Below are 18,024 nucleotides of genomic sequence, written 5' to 3'. Positions count from 1 at the left end.
GTGTCCAACTACCCTTTCTGCCCCCTTCCCCCATCCTCGCTGGCTAGCCCTTGCCAGGCTGCCTCGCCCCCTCGGGCGGCTGACCCTTCCCACCGTGCGGCAGGCCCGGTCCGAGCGCACAGACATCGCCACGCTGCTCATCCCGGCCATCACAGCTGCCGACGCCGGCTTCTACCTCTGCGTGGCCAGCAGCCCCGCGGGCACCGCGCAGGCCCGGATCCAAGTGGTTGTCCTTCCAGGTGCGGGGCCTCTGGGGACTAAAGGAGCGGGGAGGGCAAGCCAGGGCTCCCCGAGGCCTACTCAGTCCGCCGCTGATACCCCCTAGGTGCCAGCTCCCCGCCAGTCAGGATCGAGTCCTCATCGCCTTCGGTGACTGAAGGCCAGACGCTGGACCTCAACTGTGTGGTGGCCGGCCTGGCCCACACCTCCATCACGTGGTACAAGCGAGGGGGCAGCCTGCCTCCCCACAGCCAGGTATGAGGGCCCTGGAGCCTGCGGTGAGGGACCTGGGAGTAATCCTCCTAGGCAGAGGCTTCACACGGCCCGGACGCCCTCCACGAGCGACGGCCAGCCCTTATTTCTCCCCCTGTCCAGCTTCTGTCATGGGGCAGCCCAGAGCGGAGCCAGTGAGAGCCTGATGAGTGACTCACTAAGGCTCAGAGGAAGTGGTGACTGCAGCCCCTCCTTACCCTCACACACCTGCGTCCCAACCTGTCCCAGGTGCATGGCTCCCGGTTACGGCTTCCCCAGGTTTCTCCAGCTGATTCTGGAGAATACGTCTGCAGAGTGGAGAACGAGTCAGGCCCCAAGGAGGCCTCCATCGTCGTCTCTGTCTTCCACAACACCCACCCAGTCCCTGGCTATACCCCAGGTGAGGAGCCAAGTGGGCCCGGGCAGAGGCCAAGCCCTAGGATCTCCCCACTGATGCCAGGGAAGGTGCCGGTGGACTCTTCCATGACAACCAGACAAGAGGGGGTGCTCCAGGGGGGCTTTGGGGATGTGAGGGGACTAAGGGTGGGGATAAGGTTGATCTGGCTTACCTGGGACCCTACGACGAGGATACTGTTTCAGATTTCGTCAGGAAGCAGCAAAGTCAGGATTAAACACTGAGTCGGGAGTCAGGCTGACCTGGGTTCAAATCATGCCTCTACCCCTTATCAGCTTTGAACTGGTTATTTATTCCACATTTTAGGGACTCAGTTTTCTCATCTGTGGAAGGGGGACAAGACCACTACCCTGTGGTGTGAGCAGATGACAAACACTCTCCAGGAGAGACTTGTAACATTGTTGTCTGCGTCCCTCGGCCTGGCCTGGGCACTGAAGGGCTCTGGTTGCCTGTAGGCCATAGCAGCTTATCCTAATCAGGAAGTCATGGGTGGGCAAATGGGCCTCGAGTCCAAAGTTGGAGGTGAGGGTGACAGAAGGAGGGGCCTGACTGACCATGCTGAGGTAGAAAAGCATGGTCCCAGCCTTAGAAAGGCCTCCCATCTGCCCTCCCAAGCCAGGCCCTGGTCATGTCCCTGGGTGCTCTGCCCCAGGGCTGCAGGACTGGGGCTCGGGAGCCCCGGCCCCTTACCAGTTCCTCTGTGCCAGCTCCTGGAGGAGCCCCAGCTCCGGGAAGCACCCAGCTCATCCGCATTGAGTCTTCCTCCTCTCACGTGGCTGAAGGACAGACCCTGGACCTGAACTGCGTGGTGCCCGGGCAGGCCCACGCGCAGGTCACATGGCACAGGCGTGGGGGCAGCCTCCCCGCCCGGCACCAGGTACAGCTGTCCTCGGGACCAGCCTTCTGGAAGGGTAGATGGGGCCCCTCTGGCCCCCTGCCAACCCTCCCGTTTGCATTCAGACCCATGGCTCGCTGCTGCGGCTGCACCAGGTGTCTCCAGCCGACTCGGGCGAGTACGTATGCCGTGTGGTCCTTGGCTCTGGGCCCCTGGAGGCCTCCGTCCTGGTCGACATCAAGGCCTCTGGCTCCCCTCCGGGCTCCATCCCTGGTGAGTAACTGCCCAAGGGCAGGGCAAGCGGAAGGGGCTGAGGGCCTTTCAAGGTGCTGAGGTCCTAGCGGCTCCTGCTGCCATTGGGAGGGTGGGGGGAGGAGGCCCACGCTGGAGCTGGAAGACCCCATCTTCCTCACTTTTCTCTGGCCACACAGTGCCTCGTGTTTCTGCTCCAGCCTCTTCCTCCTCTCTCCCAGCCTCAGCTACCCCCTTCTCCCCCACTTCCTTGCTCCCTTCCGCAAGGCTTAGCCCCTGCCCTGGCCCTCCACTCAAGGTGAACCAAACCCAGGCCAGCAACCCCCAAACATAGGAGCCTGGCCTCAGAAGACCAGGCCTGTGTGGCTCTGAGGTGGACCGTTCTTGCCCTCTCTGCCGGGGATCGTCTGCTACCTTTGCTTCGTTCCCCACAGCCCCAGGACCTGTCCCCCCTGTCAGGATCGAGTCCACATCCCCCACAGTGGCTGAGGGGCAGACCCTGGATCTGAGCTGTGTGGTGGCAGGGCAGGCCCATGCCCAGGTCACGTGGTACAAGCGTGGGGGCAGCCTCCCCGCCCGGCACCAGGTACACAGGGGCAGAAAGGTGGGAGGGGCTGGCCAGGCCGAGCTCTGGGCAGTAGGTTGAGGGGGTCTTGGCCCCTGAGCTGGGCGGCTGGCAGTTCCCAGCTCAGAGGAGCAGAGCAGGTGGGCGTCTGCTAGGCTGTGGGAAGCCTCGCTCTCACACCCCTGCCCTGGCTGCCCAGGTCCGCGGCTCCCGCCTGTACATCTTCCAGGCCTCGCCAGCCGACGCAGGCGAGTACGTTTGCCGGGCCAGCAATGGTATGGAGGCCTCTATCACAGTCACCGTAACCAGGACCCAGGGGGCCAACTTTGCCTACCGTGAGTGACACCACCAGGTTGGGCCGGGATGGAAGACAGGGCAGGGCTGGGCAGGGGCAGCCCTAGCAAACTGAGTGACTGGTGACCCTCCTGTCCCCCAGCTCCGGGCAGCACCCAGCCCATCCGCATCGAGTCCTCCTCCTCCCACGTGGCTGAAGGGCAGACCCTGGATCTGAACTGCATAGTGCCTGGGCAGGCCCACGCCCAGGTCACGTGGCATAAGCGTGGGGGCAGCCTCCCTGCCCGGCACCAGGTACAGGCCTGGAAGAGGGACAGGCCAAGAAGGAGACAGGAGGGAGGCCCTGGGTGGTGGAGGTCAAGGATGGGGAAGGCTGAAGTCTCCTTGGAGACAGGGGAAGCCTTGGACCCCATTGCACAGGTGGATAGATAGTACAATGATTAGGGCCCAGACTCTAGGACTGGCCAGCCTAGGTGTGAATGCTGCTTCCCCCACTTACTAGCCTATGACCTTGGGCAAGTTACTTAAACTCTCTGTGCCATAGCTTCAACATCTGTAAAATGGTATCTACCCTACAGAACTGTCTTAAGGATGAAGTGAATTAGCGTATGTGCAAATTGCTCAGAGATCTGGCACACAGAAATTGCCGAGCTGTTGTTACCATAGTACCGTTAGCGATGATTAATATTACTGTATTTTATAGACTTTAGGATGCTGTCGATTGCAAGATGCAATATTAGTTTTTGTACATCTAAGGACAAAAAGCTGCCCGTTATCATTGTAAAGTTATTGACTGTAGAATGTGTCTTGATTTCAGAGACATTAAAAAGTGTGTTAGGGCACCTGGGTGGCTCAGTCAGTTAAGCATCTGACTTGATATCAGCTCAGGTCTTGATCTCAGGGTTGTGAGTTCAAGCCCCACGTTGGGCCCCATGCCGGGTGTGATGCCTACTTAAAAAAAAAAAAAAAAAAAAAAAAAAGATGCGTCTTAGACTTGATGGAAGGTGGTATCAGGGTTTGCTCAGTTCACCATGGCTTCTCCTGACCACCCTCTACCCTTGGGACGAGGCCTCCCCTAAGCAGGACAAAGCTGATGGCCAGGACTCAGAGGTCAGAGAGTGAGGCAGGGGGGCAGGTTATAGGTGCAAGGGTCCCATGAAAGCCCCCTCTGAGCTCACCTCCATTCTGGCCAGACACACGGCTCACTGCTGAGACTACACCAGGTGTCCCCAGTTGACTCGGGCGAGTATGTGTGCCGCGTGGTGGGTGGCTCGGTGCCCCTGGAGGCCTCTGTCCTGGTGACCATTGAGCCTGCAGGCTCTGTACCTGGTAAGCAGCACTGGGGGTAGGGCAGGGCTAGGGGCCCAGCCGCGGGAGACACTGGCAGCATCCCATGAGACCCCCCCACCTTCACTCACATCCACCTCACCTCCCCTCTTAGCCAGGGATTGACCCTCTGCCTTCTGTCCCCAGCGCTGGGGGTCACTCCCCCAGTCCGGATCGAGTCATCCTCCTCCCATGTGGCTGAAGGGCAGACCTTGGATCTGAACTGCCTGGTTGCTGGGCAGGCCCATGCCCAGATCACGTGGCACAAGCGAGGGGGCAGCCTCCCCGCTCGGCACCAGGTAGGAGGAAGAGAGCTAAGGGGGAGCCTGAAAGCCCCTCATGACTACAGAAGAAAGTATACAGGCTTTGACTTTCGGCATATCTGAGTTTAGACACTGTTCTGCCACTTTGCCTGCTGTGTGACTTTAGGCCAGTCGTCTGACTTCCTTGATCTTTAGTTTCCTCCTCTGTCAAACGGGCTCACACTGCCTACCTCACCTGCCCCATAGCACATTGACAAATGTTGGCTGCTCTCTTCTTCTCATTGGACCCAGTCCCGACGTTGGGGCAGGGGAATTGAAGGGTCATAAATGGTGGTTTTTCCAGAAAGAGCTTCTCTCAAGTCCAGTTGGCTGGACTGGCCTGGGAGGGGCGCCAGGGAAGGGAATAGGAGCCTGGCTGTGAGCCCCACAGCCTGACCCTGAGCCTGCCTTCCTCCTGGCCCTTCCAGGTGCATGGCTCGAGGCTGCGGCTGCCCCAGGTGACCCCAGCCGACTCTGGGGAGTACATATGCCGTGTGGTCAGCAGCTCGGGCACCCAAGAAGCCTCAGTCCTTGTCACTATCCAGCAGCGCCTTGGCCCCTCCCACCGTGAGTGTCTCAAGGGTCCTAACAAACAGTGGGGGAGCCACTCCAACCTCAGCGGCTCCCACACCCTGCCTCCTCTCTCACCCTCCCAGCCCAGGGCGTGGTATACCCCGTCCGCATCGAGTCCTCCTCAGCCTCCCTGGCCAATGGACATGTCCTGGACCTCAACTGCCTGGTGGCCAGCCAAGCCCCGCACACCATCACCTGGTATAAGCGTGGAGGTAGCCTACCCAGCCGGCACCAGGTATGGAGGCATTGGGTGGTGGTGCAAAAACTGGGCACACTGGCGCTGATAGGATTCAGGAGGGGTTCTCAACACCTTTTCTGTGCTCATTCAGTCATTCAGCAAACATGGAGTGTTCTTACTGGATGGGCCCTGGACCAGTGCCAACAAAATACGTAGATCTCACTGACCTCAGTTGGATCCCATATTTCAATAGAACATTCTATGATTTACTCACTCACTGAATGTCCCTGAGAATAGCTCTGGGCCAAGTCTGCACCTGGCACCAAGGATTCCAAATGGAGTGAGGCAGACGCCTGCCCTCAGGGGGCTCACAGGCTAGTGAATGGGGTGGATATGCCCTGTGACAGCAGTGTCATAGAAGCCACAGCAGGGCACTGGGGACTCACCAGGAATGGCCTCAGCAGTCTTTTGGCACAGGTGACAGGTGAGAACAGTCCAAGGCTAGAGACACTGTCCACCCCAGCCTAGAGCCTCAGGAAGGCTGCTGAGGGAGTTCTGAAGGACGTCCAGGGGGAGGCCAGCCCAGACGAGGCAGGGAGGCTCCTGGAGTCCAGGGCAGCGGCCCCGGAGACACGGGGGTGCTACGTCCACCCACTGACACGTGTTCCCCCTCAGATCGTGGGCTCCCGACTGCGGATCCCCCAGGTGACACCTGCAGACTCTGGCGAGTACGTGTGTCACGTCAGTAACGGTGCCGGGTCCCAGGAGACCTCACTCATTGTTACCATCGAGGGCAGCGGCTCCTCCCATGGTGAGAGGGCACAGGGCAGGGGCTCCAAGCAAGTGGGCGCAGGGGGAGGCAGAGCGGTCCCTGGAGCCATCACTGTTGTCTGACTCTGGCTGTGTGGTCTGTCCTTCTCTGTCTCCAGTGCCCAGTGTCTCCCCACCAATCAAGATCGAGTCCTCGTCCCCCACTGTGGTCGAAGGACAGACCTTGGATCTGAACTGTGTAGTCGCTGGGCAGCCCCAGGCCACCATCACGTGGTACAAGCGTGGGGGCAGCCTTCCTGCCCAACACCAGGTATGGAGTGGAGCTGTGACAGTGAGGCCAGAACCCCTACCTGCTGGGGCAGGCACTGCAGGGACAGCCCCGGTGGGCAAAGGACCGGAAGGGAAGCAGTAGCTGGCAGCCCCGGGGCGGCCCTCCCTCTTGCCCTTGGTTGACGGAGGGTAGCCTCAGCCAGTCTGACGAGGGAGGCCTGGAAGGAGGCCTGAGCTAGCTGGTGACTTCTTGGCCCCTCGACTCCTCTCCTCCTCCTTCCCCGTCCCCGCCAGGCCCATGGCTCCCGCCTACGGCTGCACCGCATGTCTGTGGCTGACTCCGGCGAGTACGTGTGCCGGGCCAACAACAACATCGATGCCCAGGAGGCCTCCATCGTGGTCTCAGTGTCCCCCAGCACTGGCAGCCCCTCTGGTGAGTCTGAGAAAGGACTGGAGACTCGAAAAACAGTGCTCCCTGGGGAGTCAGCGGTCAGAGCTCTCGCCTGAGGGTGGCAGTCCAGGGCAAAGGCTCTGCAGAAAAGCGCCTGGGTTCAAATCCTGCCTGCACCACTAAGAGACTTGAGTGAAGTCCTCTCCTCTCTCAGCTTCGTGTCCTCATCAGTGAAATGGGGATGCCCGTCATTCCAGCCTCACGCTGCTGTCCAATATGGTGGCCGCTACAGTTAAAGTTCGCCATTCAGGTCACCGTGTTTCGAGTGCTCAGTGGCCACACGAAACATGGCTAGTAGCACAGTACTGGACGGTACAGAAGATAGAGTGCTTCCATTCTCACAGAGAGTTCATGAATTTTGCGAAGAGTAAATGAGTTCTCACACACGAAGTGCCTGGAACAGCGCCTGGCATGCTCCCAGTGCTTAATAGGTGTTCACTGTTATTATTACCTTGAGCAACAGGGATTTTTATGGCTGTGGCTCCTACCAACCCAATTGTTCCCAAATCTGCTGTTTCTGTGCCCGCAGTCCCTGGCAGTACGATGCCCGTCAGAATCGAGTCGTCTTCCTCCCACGTGGCCGAAGGGCAGACTGTGGATCTGAACTGCGTGGTCCCTGGCCAGGCCCACGCCCAGGTCACGTGGCACAAGCGCGGGGGCAGCCTCCCCACTCACCACCAGGTATGGGAGTTGGGGGCAGGAAATGGTGGGAGGGTTGCTGGATGGGGGGGACCCTGGTCGGAGTCTCTGCCCCCCTCCCCCCAGATCTACTGAGGAAGGAGGTCCGGAGCCTCTGTGGGGCACAGTGCCTGCCTAGGTCAGAGGTCAAACTTTGCCTCCAGCCTTCCAGGACTCCCGACTGCCATCTCACTCTGCTGCTCTGTTTCCCCACCCTGCCCCCCGGCTCAGGCCCATGGCTCACGGCTGAGGCTGTACCAGGTGTCCCCGGCTGACTCGGGCGAGTACGTGTGCCAGGTGGTGAGCAGCTCAGGCCCCCTGGAGGCCTCAGTCCTGGTCAACATCGAGGCCTCTGGCTCCAGTGCTGTTCCTGTCCCTGGTAAGGGTCCCTGTGGTGGGGCTGGGAGGCTGGAGGAGGGAGGAAGGGAGAGGAACCAGCAAGCAGAGGTTGGGAGCTAGGTCAAGTGGGATTTATCTCTCGTGCCTGAGGACCAGACTTGGGAATCTGGCATATGTGGGCTTGAGTCCCAGCTCCTCTGTCCATGCTCTGAGATGTTGTGCAAGGGACTCTCTCCGTGCTTCCCTTACCTTCTCCGTAACATGGAGATGACAGAACTCTTGCGACAATCACATGAGTTCCCTAAAGGCTGGAACTACACCTCTGGGGGTACGTGAGGGAGACTGGCGTGGTGCCCCGACAAAAATCTTTTATATTGAGAAAACAGCAACACATGAAACCTGTCATGATTTCGGGGAAATCATTGCCTACAACAGGGCTAAGTTTTTAAAGGGTTTTGTTAAGTGAATCAATTGACGAGAAAATGTAAAGTAATTAACAGCACAAGTTATATGTGGCTATAGCAGATGTGATAGCAGAACATGAATTGCTAAGTAAAGAACATGATCTGGCACTTACCTAGGTGCCGGGCCCTGTTCTGTTTACACATTAACTCATTTCATCCTCATAGAAACTGTTTGAGGTAGGCATGATTGTTCTGTTCATTTTATAGATGGGGAAACTGAAACACAGAGAGATGAAGTCGCTTTCCAAAGGTCACAGAGCTAATAAGTGGCAGGGCTGGGTTGTCTGTGTGCGTTTTTAAGTTTATTTATTTTAAGAGAGAGAGAACGTGCACCTGCGCATGAGCAGGGGAGGAGCAGAGAGAAAGAGACAGAGAGGGAGAATCCCAAACAGGCTCCATGCTGTCAGCACAGAGCCTGACACAGGGCTTGATCTCACGAACTGTGAGATATCAAGAATTGGATGCTTAACTGACTGAGCCACCCAGGTGCCCCCAGAGCTGGGTTTTGAACCCAGACAGTCTGGCCCCAGAGCCTGGGTTCTTAGCCACACATTGTTCAAGTTTGAGAAAAATGAGTGATCTGTGTGGAGGTGCCTGGTCCTGAGTCCTGGCCACCCGTGGTGCTAGGAGCACAAGAGGAGATAGTGGGGCCATTGTCTGGGGCAGGGCCAAGAGAGTGATGAGCCATTTCCCCCAGGCCAGCCTAGCTGCCCCAGGCCTCAGGGGAATGGGCAGTGGGAGGGGAAGGGAGCAGGGGGGATGGACGGAGGCCACCTCTCAATATGTGGTCTGGCCTCTGGTCTAAAAATCTGGGCACCCAGGGGTAGTAGGGGTTGAGGGCAAAGGGGTGGGAGTCCCAGCTCACTGACCTCTTCCTGTGCCTCAGCCCCAGGCGGAGCCCCACCCATCCGCATTGAGACCTCCTCCTCCCATGTAGCCGAAGGGCAGACCCTGGATCTGAACTGCATAGTCCCTGGACAGGCCCACGCCCAGGTCACATGGCACAGGCGCGGGGGCAGCCTTCCTGCCCGGCACCAGGTACAGGAGCTGGAGAAAGTGGGATGTGGGCACTCCTCACCCCACCCCACCCCACCCCTGCCCAACAGTCCTGCCTCGATCTAGCCAGGAGGGAAAATGGTTCCAACATCCTGGGCTTTGGGAAGACTGCACCAGGAGACCACTGGGAGTCAGGAGGTCAAGAACAGGCTGGGCACAGCAGAGCCACCACCAGCCTCCGAGCACACTAATGCAATTAAAAAAGGGCACGTGTTACTCAAGACACTAGACCACCTCCTACCATGAAAAGTCGTGCTCTTCAATGTCTAAGGTCTTGGGGTTGCCTTGCATAGGATGCAGCCTTCATAGCTATAGTACATGTTGGTCCTGGGGTGCGTGTACTGGGACCTGCCGGCTCCCCAGCTCACTCTTGCCTTGCCCTGACCTTGGCCAGGTCCACGGACCCCTGCTAAGGCTGAATCAGGTGTCCCCGGCTGACTCTGGAGAATACTACTGTCAAGTGACCAGCAGCTCAGGCACCCTGGAGGCTTCTGTTCTAGTCACGATTGAGGCCTCCAGCCCAAGCCCCATTCCTGGTGAGTGACAGCAGCAGTGGGTGATGCTGGGCACAGGCGTGGGGAATCCCTTCCCCTCCCTGCTCCTCCCTGCTTTTCCAGCAGGGCTCCGGCTCTCAGTTCCGTGAATGTCCTCCAGCACCTCCCCACAACCACCGGGGACCAGCCTGGGTCCTCACCATGGCATCTTGTCCTCCCCCAAGGAATGGAGACCCTTCTTAGGTCAGTGGCACTGAGTCCTGTCAGTGACTCAAGCCACTGCACCTGCAGGATTAGTGGCATTCACTGCCACCACCTTTAGTCCCTGCCTTCATCCCCGGGAGCCTCACCCTTCTCACCCACCCATTGTGCCCACAGCCCCAGGACTGGCCCAGCCCATCTATATCGAGGCCTCCTCCTCCCACGTGGCCGAAGGACAGACCCTGGACCTGAACTGCGTGGTGCCGGGGCAGGCCCACGCCCAGGTCACATGGTATAAGCGTGGGGGCAGCCTCCCCGCCCGGCACCAGGTACAGGGGCCTGATGGGCAGGATTCCAGGGCAGGCAGCGTTCAACCTGCGTTTGCTTTCTGCACCCCAAACCTCATGCTAACCCTAGCCTCCCCTGGCACCCCAGGGGATAGAGTAGTTTTGGGAGCAGAGCATGGGAGTGAGGGGTCTGGGCGTTCTGGCCCTGCTGCTGACTTGCTTCCTGAGGCAGCTTTCTCCTCTATAAATTGGGTTGGTTGGACATGTAGGATCCAGTAAATGAAGTTCCCTCACCCCTCCCAGCTGGAGCCCCGGGTTCCTGAGACCCGAGGGAGAACTCGGGTGCTGGTACAGTGGGCCTGGGCACTTGCTCTGCCCCAAGTGCTATGGCCTGATGGCTGTGCCCTCCTCGCTCCGACAGACCCACGGCTCCCGGCTGCGGCTCCACCACGTGTCCCCTGCTGACTCCGGCGAGTACGTGTGCCGCGTGGTTGGCGGCTCAGGCCCTGAGCAGGAGGCTTCCTTCACAGTCACTGTCCCACCCAGTGCGGGGTCCTCCTACCGTGAGTGTGGCAGATGCCACGGGCAGGGGGAGGAGGGGAGACCGTGGAGCTGAGGCAGGGAGGTCAAGCCAACCCGGCCCTCCTGAGCCCAGCCCTCTGCCTGCCTCGTCCCCCAGGCCTTAGGAGCCCCGTCATCTCTATCGACCCGCCCAGCAGCACTGTGCAGCAGGGCCAAGATGCCAGCTTCAAGTGCCTCATCCATGACGGGGCAGCCCCCATCAGCCTCGAGTGGAAAACTCGGAACCAAGAACTGGAGGGTGAGCCCAGGGAGGGCTGCAGGGTGGGGCGGGTGTGTGTGTGTGTGTGTGTGTGTGTGTGTGTGTGTGCGCGTGCGTGCTGGAGTCAGGTGCAAAGGCGTGGTGATCACCATCGTGGGTGGGGCAAAGGCACCAAACTCACCGTGTGGCTCTGGGTGAGGCCCCTCCCCTCTGGGGCCTCACCGTCTCCATCTGGATGGTGAAGGGGCTGGACCCGGTAGTCTCCAAGGACTCTTCCATCTTCCACCTGGGACCCTGTGAGTCATATACACCCAGGCTGGAGGGGTCGGGGACGTGGGGCAGAGCTACGCCCACTGGCAGCACCAAGGCATGAAGACGACCTCACTGACCGTGCCCTGCCCAATGCCGACCCCACAGACAATGTCCACATCAGCCCCAACGGCTCCATCATCACCATCATGGGCACCCGACCCAGCAACCACGGTGCTTACCGCTGCGTGGCCTCCAATGCCTACGGCGTGGCCCAAAGTGTCGTCAACCTCAGTGTGCACGGTGAGTGGTGTCTACCCCCTGGGCTCTGCCTTCCTGTTTCTAGCCCTGATTCTGAGCTCACAACCTCCTAAGTTTAAATTCTGCTTCTGCCAATGCCCCTCCCTCTCAGGCATTCTCCCTCTCGGAGCCTCCTGTTCTCCACATTGGTGTAGAATAGTGCCCACCTGGCCGCTACTAAGACAGGGGCTGTAACAGTGCATGTGGTGGGCAAAGCCCTGCATGAGTAACAGTGATGTCCTTCCTCTGGGCAGGGCCCCCTACTGTGTCTGTGCTCCCTGAGGGTCCCGTGCGGGTGAAGGTAGGAAAGTCCATCACCCTGGAATGTGTCAGTGCTGGGGAGCCCCGCTCTTCGGCTCACTGGACCCGGATTGGCGCCCCCACCAACCTAGAACAGCGGATGTATGGGGTCGTGGACAGCCATACAGTGTTGCAGGTGAGGCGAATCTTCCCCTGGCCAGGGCCATTTCATCTCTGGGTCTGAGGCCCAGTCAGGGCTCATCCTTGAACAGATGCTCAGAGGAAAGAGTAGTAAATGGGAAGTTGGGTGATGAATGGATGGAGAGAGAAAGGGGGGGGGGGCATGAGATAAGTGGTTGGTGAGTAGATTGGAAGATGGTCAGGAAGAAAGAAAGGAAAAGAAGGGAAGGAAGAAAGAATGGCTGGAAGGATGGATGGATGAGTGGATGGGTGGGTAGATGGGTGGATGGGTGGGTAGATGGGTGGATGAATGGATGTAAAGTGGATGGGTGTGTAGATGGGTCAGTGAGCGGGTGGATAGGTAGGTGGGTGGGTGGATAGGGGATGGATAGGTGGGTTCATGGACAAGTGGATGGATGGACTAATGGGATAGATGTTTGAGTGTGAGTCCTCAAGCAGCTAGTCGAACAGAACTAAAAGTCAAGGGAAGGAGAGAGGGAAGAGGTAAAAGCAAGCCAGAGCTGGGGGCTGACGCCAAGGTGCCTATCAGTGCCCACATAACCAGCATCCTTGCTTTCTTCCAGATTTCATCAGCTAAACCATCGGATGCAGGCACCTACGTATGCCTGGCTCGGAATGCACTAGGCACAGCACAGAAGCGGGTGGAGGTGATTGTGGACACAGGCACTGTGGCCCCAGGGGCCCCCCAGGTTCAAGTTGAAGAAGCTGAGCTGACTGTAGAGGCCGGACACACAGCCACCCTGCGCTGCTCAGCCACAGGTATGGATGGGGCTGGCACACAGTACAGAGGGCAGTGCTGCCCTGGGGCCTGAACTGTAGACACAAGACATCTGGAGATGTTATCGCACCCAGGGAGGGGACTTTGCTGCTGCTGGCATCACCCAGTGATGGCTGAAATGCCCACTCAGTGACTCCCGTGAAGGGACAGGATCACCCGGTCGCTTCCTCACCAGCCTCACCCCCAGCTCATCCCTAGGGCAGCCCGGTGACCCCTGTGGTCTTCCACTCCACAGGCAGCCCCACGCCCACCATCCACTGGTCCAAGCTGCGCTCCCCACTGCCCTGGCAGCACCGGCTGGAAGGTGACACACTGATCATCCCCCGGGTGGCCCAGCAGGACTCAGGCCAGTACATCTGCAACGCCACCAGCCCTACCGGGCATGCCGAGGCCACCATCGCCCTGCATGTGGAGAGTAAGGAGCTCCTCCGCCCTCATTGGGCTGTCCTCTCTGCCCTGTATGGAGCCCTGAGCCAGGCTACACCCTGGACAGAGCCCCAGGAACGCCATCGAGAGGGCCCCGTGCAGCTCAGGCCCCCAGAACCTGCCCTAGCCTGATACCCGCATCCCCTCCTGGGACCCTTGCTTCCTTCATCCCCAGTCCGCTGCTTCACCAAACAGCTTCCCTGGCCCTTTGGCAAGTCACCTGGGTCCAACACCCGCTCACATCCTGACCGCTGCTCTCCCCTGCCCCGACCTATCCGTCCCCCACCCCAGGCCCACCGTATGCCACCACAGTCCCGGAGCACGCTTCGGTGCGGGCAGGAGAGACGGTGCAGATCCAGTGCCTGGCGCATGGGACACCCCCGCTCACCTTCCAGTGGAGCCGTGTGGGTGGCAGCCTCCCTGGGAGGGCGACTGCCAGGAACGAGATGCTGCGCTTTGAGCCCGCGGCCCCCGAGGACTCAGGCCGCTACCGTTGCCGGGTCACCAACAAGGTGGGCTCGGCTGAGGCCTTCGCCCAGGTGCTCGTTCAAGGTGAGTGGGGCAGCCCTGGACCAGGCTGGGCAGAAGGGGCTTCTGGGAAAAGAGCATCCCTTGAATGTTAGGATGGAGGTTTTCTGGGTCCTGGGAGGTGGAGGCGTCGTGAGTAACACACACACATACACACACACACACAACCCCGTGCATGTCCCCATAGGCCCCTCTGGCTCTGTCCCAGCCACCGCCATCCCAGCAGGATCCGCGCCCACCGTTCAGGTCACACCTCAGCTGGAGACCAAGAGCGTAGGGGCCAGCGTCGAGTTCCACTGTGCCGTGCCCAGTGACCAGGGCACCCAGCTCCGTTGGGTCAAGGAAGGGGGTCAGCTGCCTCCTGGCCACAGTGTGCAGGATGGGGTGCTCCGGTGAGTCGGGGGAGAGGCCATACTGAACTTGAGCACCAAGGTACACACGGGGGCTGTTAAGATACCTGTCCTGTGGGGCTCAGCATGAAACAGTATCCTCAGGCAAGTCACTTCCATTCTCTGAGCCTGAATGTCCTCAGCCATACAATGACTTACATGGGACCAAATGACATTATCTAAAGCATGGGAAAGGTCTTCAGTAAACAGGAGCTCATATTTGCATCCTTATTATTAGGGGAAAGAGAACAGTCTCTGAGGCCAGATGTATACACATGACCCAGATCTCAGCTCTGCTACTCTGTGTGCTCTTGAGCTCTGACCATAAGGTCTTGGCCTAAAATGGATGTGGTGACATCTACCTGCCTGCCTGTCTGCCTCACTTACCTACTACCTACCTCATGTGGTTAGCGAGAGACCAGAAGCTTACACCATGTGCTAATCTCCAATGGCTTTGAACTCACATGCCATTGCAAAGCATTCTTATCAATTGTTTGTATTCACTGATGTCTTATTATTTTTTCTTTGCAGAATCCAGAACTTGGACCAGAGCTGCCAAGGGACATATGTTTGCCAGGCCTATGGACCATGGGGACAGGCCCAGGCCAGTGCCCAGCTGGTTGTCCAAGGTAGGATGATAGCTTCCTCTCCTAAGAGCAGAGGATAGTAGGGCGCCTGGGTGGCTCAGTCAGTTGAGCATCTGACTTCGGCTCAGGTCATGATCTCATGGCTTGTGTGTTCGAGCCCCATGTCAGGCTCTGTGCTGAGCACTCAGAGCCTGGAGCCTGCTTCGGATTCTGTGTCTCCCTTTCTCTCTCCCCTCCTCTGCTTATTCTCTCTCTCTTTCTCTCTCTCTCTCTCTCTCTCTCTCTCTCTCAAAACTAATAAACATTGGGGAGCCTGGGTGGCTCAGTCAGTTAAGTGTCCAACTTCAGCTCAGGTCATGGTCTTGCATTCATGAGTTTGAGCCCCACATCGGGCTCTGTGCTCGGAGCCTGGAGCCTGCTTCGGATTCTGTGTCTCCCTCTCTCTCTGCCCCTCCCCGACTTATGCTTTGTCTCTGTCTCTCAGAAATGAATAAACGTTTTAAAAAATTAAAATAATAATAATACTGATAAACATTAACAAATTTTTTTAAAAGTCTATAACAGAAATGAGGGGCACAGGGACTATATTCCCCGGGAAGCCCCTGAAATGTCTATGAATAAAGAGAATTATTCGATTGTTTCTTGCTTGTGTCTAGCATACCATAAGGGGGCCTAACAAATACTGCAAGGGAGGGAAGAAGGGAGATGGATGGAGTGGTGGGTGCTCAGACCAGCCAATGAAAAATGACAGCAGACATGCAAATGAGTAACCCTGTAAACAAGGGCAAACGAGTGAGTGTGTGCATGAGTGGATGCACGAGAAAGCAAATGAAGAAAGGGGTGGCTGCCAAGGGCCCCGGTGTTCACCTCCTCGGGCCAAGCCTGCAGCAGGCTGGCCTCACTCTCACTCTACCTTTGCTCCCTGCTCCCCCAGCCCTGCCCTCGGTGCTCATCAACATTCGGACCTCCGTGCAGACCGTGGTGGTCGGCCATGCCGTGGAGTTCGAGTGCCTGGCCCTGGGTGACCCCAAGCCTCAGGTGACATGGAGCAAAGTCGGGGGGCGCCTGCGGCCTGGCATCGTGCAGAGCGGGGGCATCGTCAGGATCGCCCACGTGGAGCTGGCCGATGCGGGGCAGTACCGCTGCACGGCCACCAACGCCGCTGGCACCACCCAGTCCCACGTGCTGCTGCTCGTGCAAGGTGAAGGCCGGCAGGGACCTCCCCGGGGACAGGGGGCAGGAGGAGGGAAACGGATATGTAGTCCTCACCCACTGGAGCACCTGCTCTGACAACAGAGACCCACAGCCCAATCCGATGGCAGTGACGACGTGAGCACAAAACAGACGTAAAAGAGAGTGAAAAAGGGCAGTGGGTGCAGGGCAGACACAAATCTGTGTTGTGTTCAGAGGCAGCTCCTTTTCACCCCAAACCCTATGACTTGCCCCCAGACTTACTGATGCAAGCTGCCCTGGTACCCCCGTCTCAAGTCCCCAGAGGGCTGCACCACTTTCTGCCGGGGTGTGTTGAAGACTGTCGGGCTGTGGAACCAAGTGGACCTGCCCCTGAGCCCTGACTGCCCAGTGAGCCTCACCTGTAAAATGGGGACGCAGCGTCTCCCTTCAGGGGCTAGAGTGAGGATGAAATGAGTCCAGACACAGGCTGGGCTCTCTAGTGGCGGCTGTCATCATGTTGATGGCCTGTGTCTCCTTGCCTGCTCTTAGCCTTGCCCCAGATCTCCACGCCCCCAGAGGTCCGTGTGCCTGCTGGTTCTGCAGCCGCCTTCCCCTGCATGGTCTCTGGCTACCCCACTCCCAAGATCACCTGGAGCAAGGTAAATGCTGGGCAGGGGACGAGCAGGCATGCCTGAGGGGCAAGGTCAGGCCTTCACCATCTCAGTGCCCGCAGGCCCAGGCCCAGGCTTGGCACAGAGTACGAGCCCAGTGTCTGAGGGTGGGCCTGAGGCAAGATGGGAGACAGAGCCCGTGGAGGTGTGGGCCAAGGCCAGGGTCCCAAGTGTGGGTACATTTGCAGCTGGACAGTAACCTGCCACCTGACAGCCGCGTGGAGAACACCATGCTGCTGCTGCCCTCAGTCCGACCTCAGGATGCAGGCACTTACGTCTGCACTGCTACTAATCACCAGGGCAAGGTCAAAGCCTTTGCCCATCTGCAGGTGCCGGGTAAGACTACACCCTCTGGACCAGGCAGTGCCCTGCCCGCTGCCTGCTGGGCAGTGTCTCTAGCTACATTCTCTGCCCGCAGAGCGGGTGGTGCCCTACTTCACACAGACCCCCCACTCCTTCCTGCCACTGCCCACCATCAAAGATGCCTACAGGAAGTTCGAGATCAAGATCACCTTCCGTCCTGACTCAGCCGATGGTGAGCAGGAGAGGGGCTGCTTTGGGGAGCCTGGGGCAGGGATCTCTTGGAGTAACCACCATTACTGTCTGAGCCCTGGTGGCCCCCAGTCCTACCCACCTCCCTCAGATCCCTGTCCTGGGACCCCCAGGCCTGGTCTCTGGGCCCTCTCTCGTGCCTCCTCCTGTCTCCATCCCCCACTCCGCAGTACCTCCTACCTCTGCCATGGCCTCACCCCCACCCATCCTCCTGTCCTGGCCTCCTGTTCTGCCTCTCCTCCTCCTTCCCTCTTTTGTCTCCATTTCTCAGCCTTTCCTCCTCTCTCTCTCTCTCTCTCTCTCTCTCTTCTCCATCTCCTACGGGTCTCTGACTTTCACTGTCCAGGCCTCCTTCTCTACTCGGGTGAGTCTCTGCCTTCCTCTCCTCCTTCAGGTAGGCCCTCCAGTGTGAGTGAAGCAAACTCTATTTCTTTGTAGGGGCTCTGAGCCAGTCTCTGTATAGAGCACATCCGGAGACAGTGGGAAGGCCCCGGCTGCACAGGGTGCCCGTACAGAGGGAGGGATGGGAGCTAGAGAGTGAAGGGTCACAGGCTGGGGTCACTCACCCCTGGGGCTGGGCAGACAGGGAGCCCATAGCTGGGGAGCTGGAGGGAGGGCCTTACATGGCTGTGTCCTCCCAGGGATGCTGCTGTATAATGGGCAGAAGAGGATCCCAGGGAGCCCTACCAACCTGGCCAACAGGCAGCCTGACTTCATCTCCTTCGGCCTCGTGGGTGGAAGGCCTGAGTTCCGGTGAGACCCTCATCCTTCCCATTTACAGGGGAAGGGGGCTGGGGGACTGCGGGCTTTGGTCAGGCACACACCACCCTGGAGTGAGTTGGACGAAGGAGGAGGGAGGAAATGTGGCCATTACCTTCGGTGACCACCTGATCTGCTCGAGTGGACACAGTGTGTCGACCAAGCGGA

General features: G+C 58.9%; 1 protein-coding gene across 8 annotated transcripts in view; it reads left to right on the top strand.

The window, feature by feature from the left end:
• HSPG2 (heparan sulfate proteoglycan 2) overlaps positions 1 to 18,024 on the top strand; it is a 98,630-nt gene that overhangs the window by 73,027 nt on the left and 7,579 nt on the right. For 6 of the 8 annotated variants that reach the window (XM_027060155.2, XM_053208626.1, XM_053208622.1 and 3 more), the window contains 34 exons: positions 104 to 239; positions 326 to 474; positions 721 to 871; positions 1,594 to 1,763; positions 1,847 to 1,994; positions 2,408 to 2,559; positions 2,738 to 2,873; positions 2,975 to 3,126; positions 4,026 to 4,161; positions 4,306 to 4,457; positions 4,889 to 5,027; positions 5,117 to 5,268; positions 5,887 to 6,022; positions 6,141 to 6,292; positions 6,547 to 6,685; positions 7,233 to 7,384; positions 7,613 to 7,760; positions 9,071 to 9,222; positions 9,635 to 9,776; positions 10,113 to 10,264; positions 10,644 to 10,785; positions 10,902 to 11,042; positions 11,421 to 11,555; positions 11,807 to 11,988; positions 12,557 to 12,752; positions 13,007 to 13,186; positions 13,489 to 13,749; positions 13,913 to 14,117; positions 14,646 to 14,743; positions 15,636 to 15,902; positions 16,424 to 16,533; positions 16,734 to 16,881; positions 16,964 to 17,080; positions 17,739 to 17,850. In XM_027060155.2, the coding sequence (XP_026915956.2) occupies positions 104 to 239; positions 326 to 474; positions 721 to 871; positions 1,594 to 1,763; positions 1,847 to 1,994; positions 2,408 to 2,559; positions 2,738 to 2,873; positions 2,975 to 3,126; positions 4,026 to 4,161; positions 4,306 to 4,457; positions 4,889 to 5,027; positions 5,117 to 5,268; positions 5,887 to 6,022; positions 6,141 to 6,292; positions 6,547 to 6,685; positions 7,233 to 7,384; positions 7,613 to 7,760; positions 9,071 to 9,222; positions 9,635 to 9,776; positions 10,113 to 10,264; positions 10,644 to 10,785; positions 10,902 to 11,042; positions 11,421 to 11,555; positions 11,807 to 11,988; positions 12,557 to 12,752; positions 13,007 to 13,186; positions 13,489 to 13,749; positions 13,913 to 14,117; positions 14,646 to 14,743; positions 15,636 to 15,902; positions 16,424 to 16,533; positions 16,734 to 16,881; positions 16,964 to 17,080; positions 17,739 to 17,850 (5,240 nt within the window). The remainder of the gene's footprint in view (positions 1 to 103; positions 240 to 325; positions 475 to 720; positions 872 to 1,593; positions 1,764 to 1,846; positions 1,995 to 2,407; positions 2,560 to 2,737; positions 2,874 to 2,974; positions 3,127 to 4,025; positions 4,162 to 4,305; positions 4,458 to 4,888; positions 5,028 to 5,116; positions 5,269 to 5,886; positions 6,023 to 6,140; positions 6,293 to 6,546; positions 6,686 to 7,232; positions 7,385 to 7,612; positions 7,761 to 9,070; positions 9,223 to 9,634; positions 9,777 to 10,112; positions 10,265 to 10,643; positions 10,786 to 10,901; positions 11,043 to 11,420; positions 11,556 to 11,806; positions 11,989 to 12,556; positions 12,753 to 13,006; positions 13,187 to 13,488; positions 13,750 to 13,912; positions 14,118 to 14,645; positions 14,744 to 15,635; positions 15,903 to 16,423; positions 16,534 to 16,733; positions 16,882 to 16,963; positions 17,081 to 17,738; positions 17,851 to 18,024) is intronic. The other 2 variants (XM_053208636.1, XM_053208641.1) reach the window with 2 other exon arrangements.

The sequence above is a fragment of the Acinonyx jubatus genome, chromosome C1 (genome assembly GCF_027475565.1).
Source record: "Acinonyx jubatus isolate Ajub_Pintada_27869175 chromosome C1, VMU_Ajub_asm_v1.0, whole genome shotgun sequence".
Lineage (NCBI taxonomy): Eukaryota > Metazoa > Chordata > Mammalia > Carnivora > Felidae > Acinonyx > Acinonyx jubatus.
Note: the sequence above shows the minus strand (reverse complement) of the source record. Positions and strands in the feature narration are given on the sequence as shown.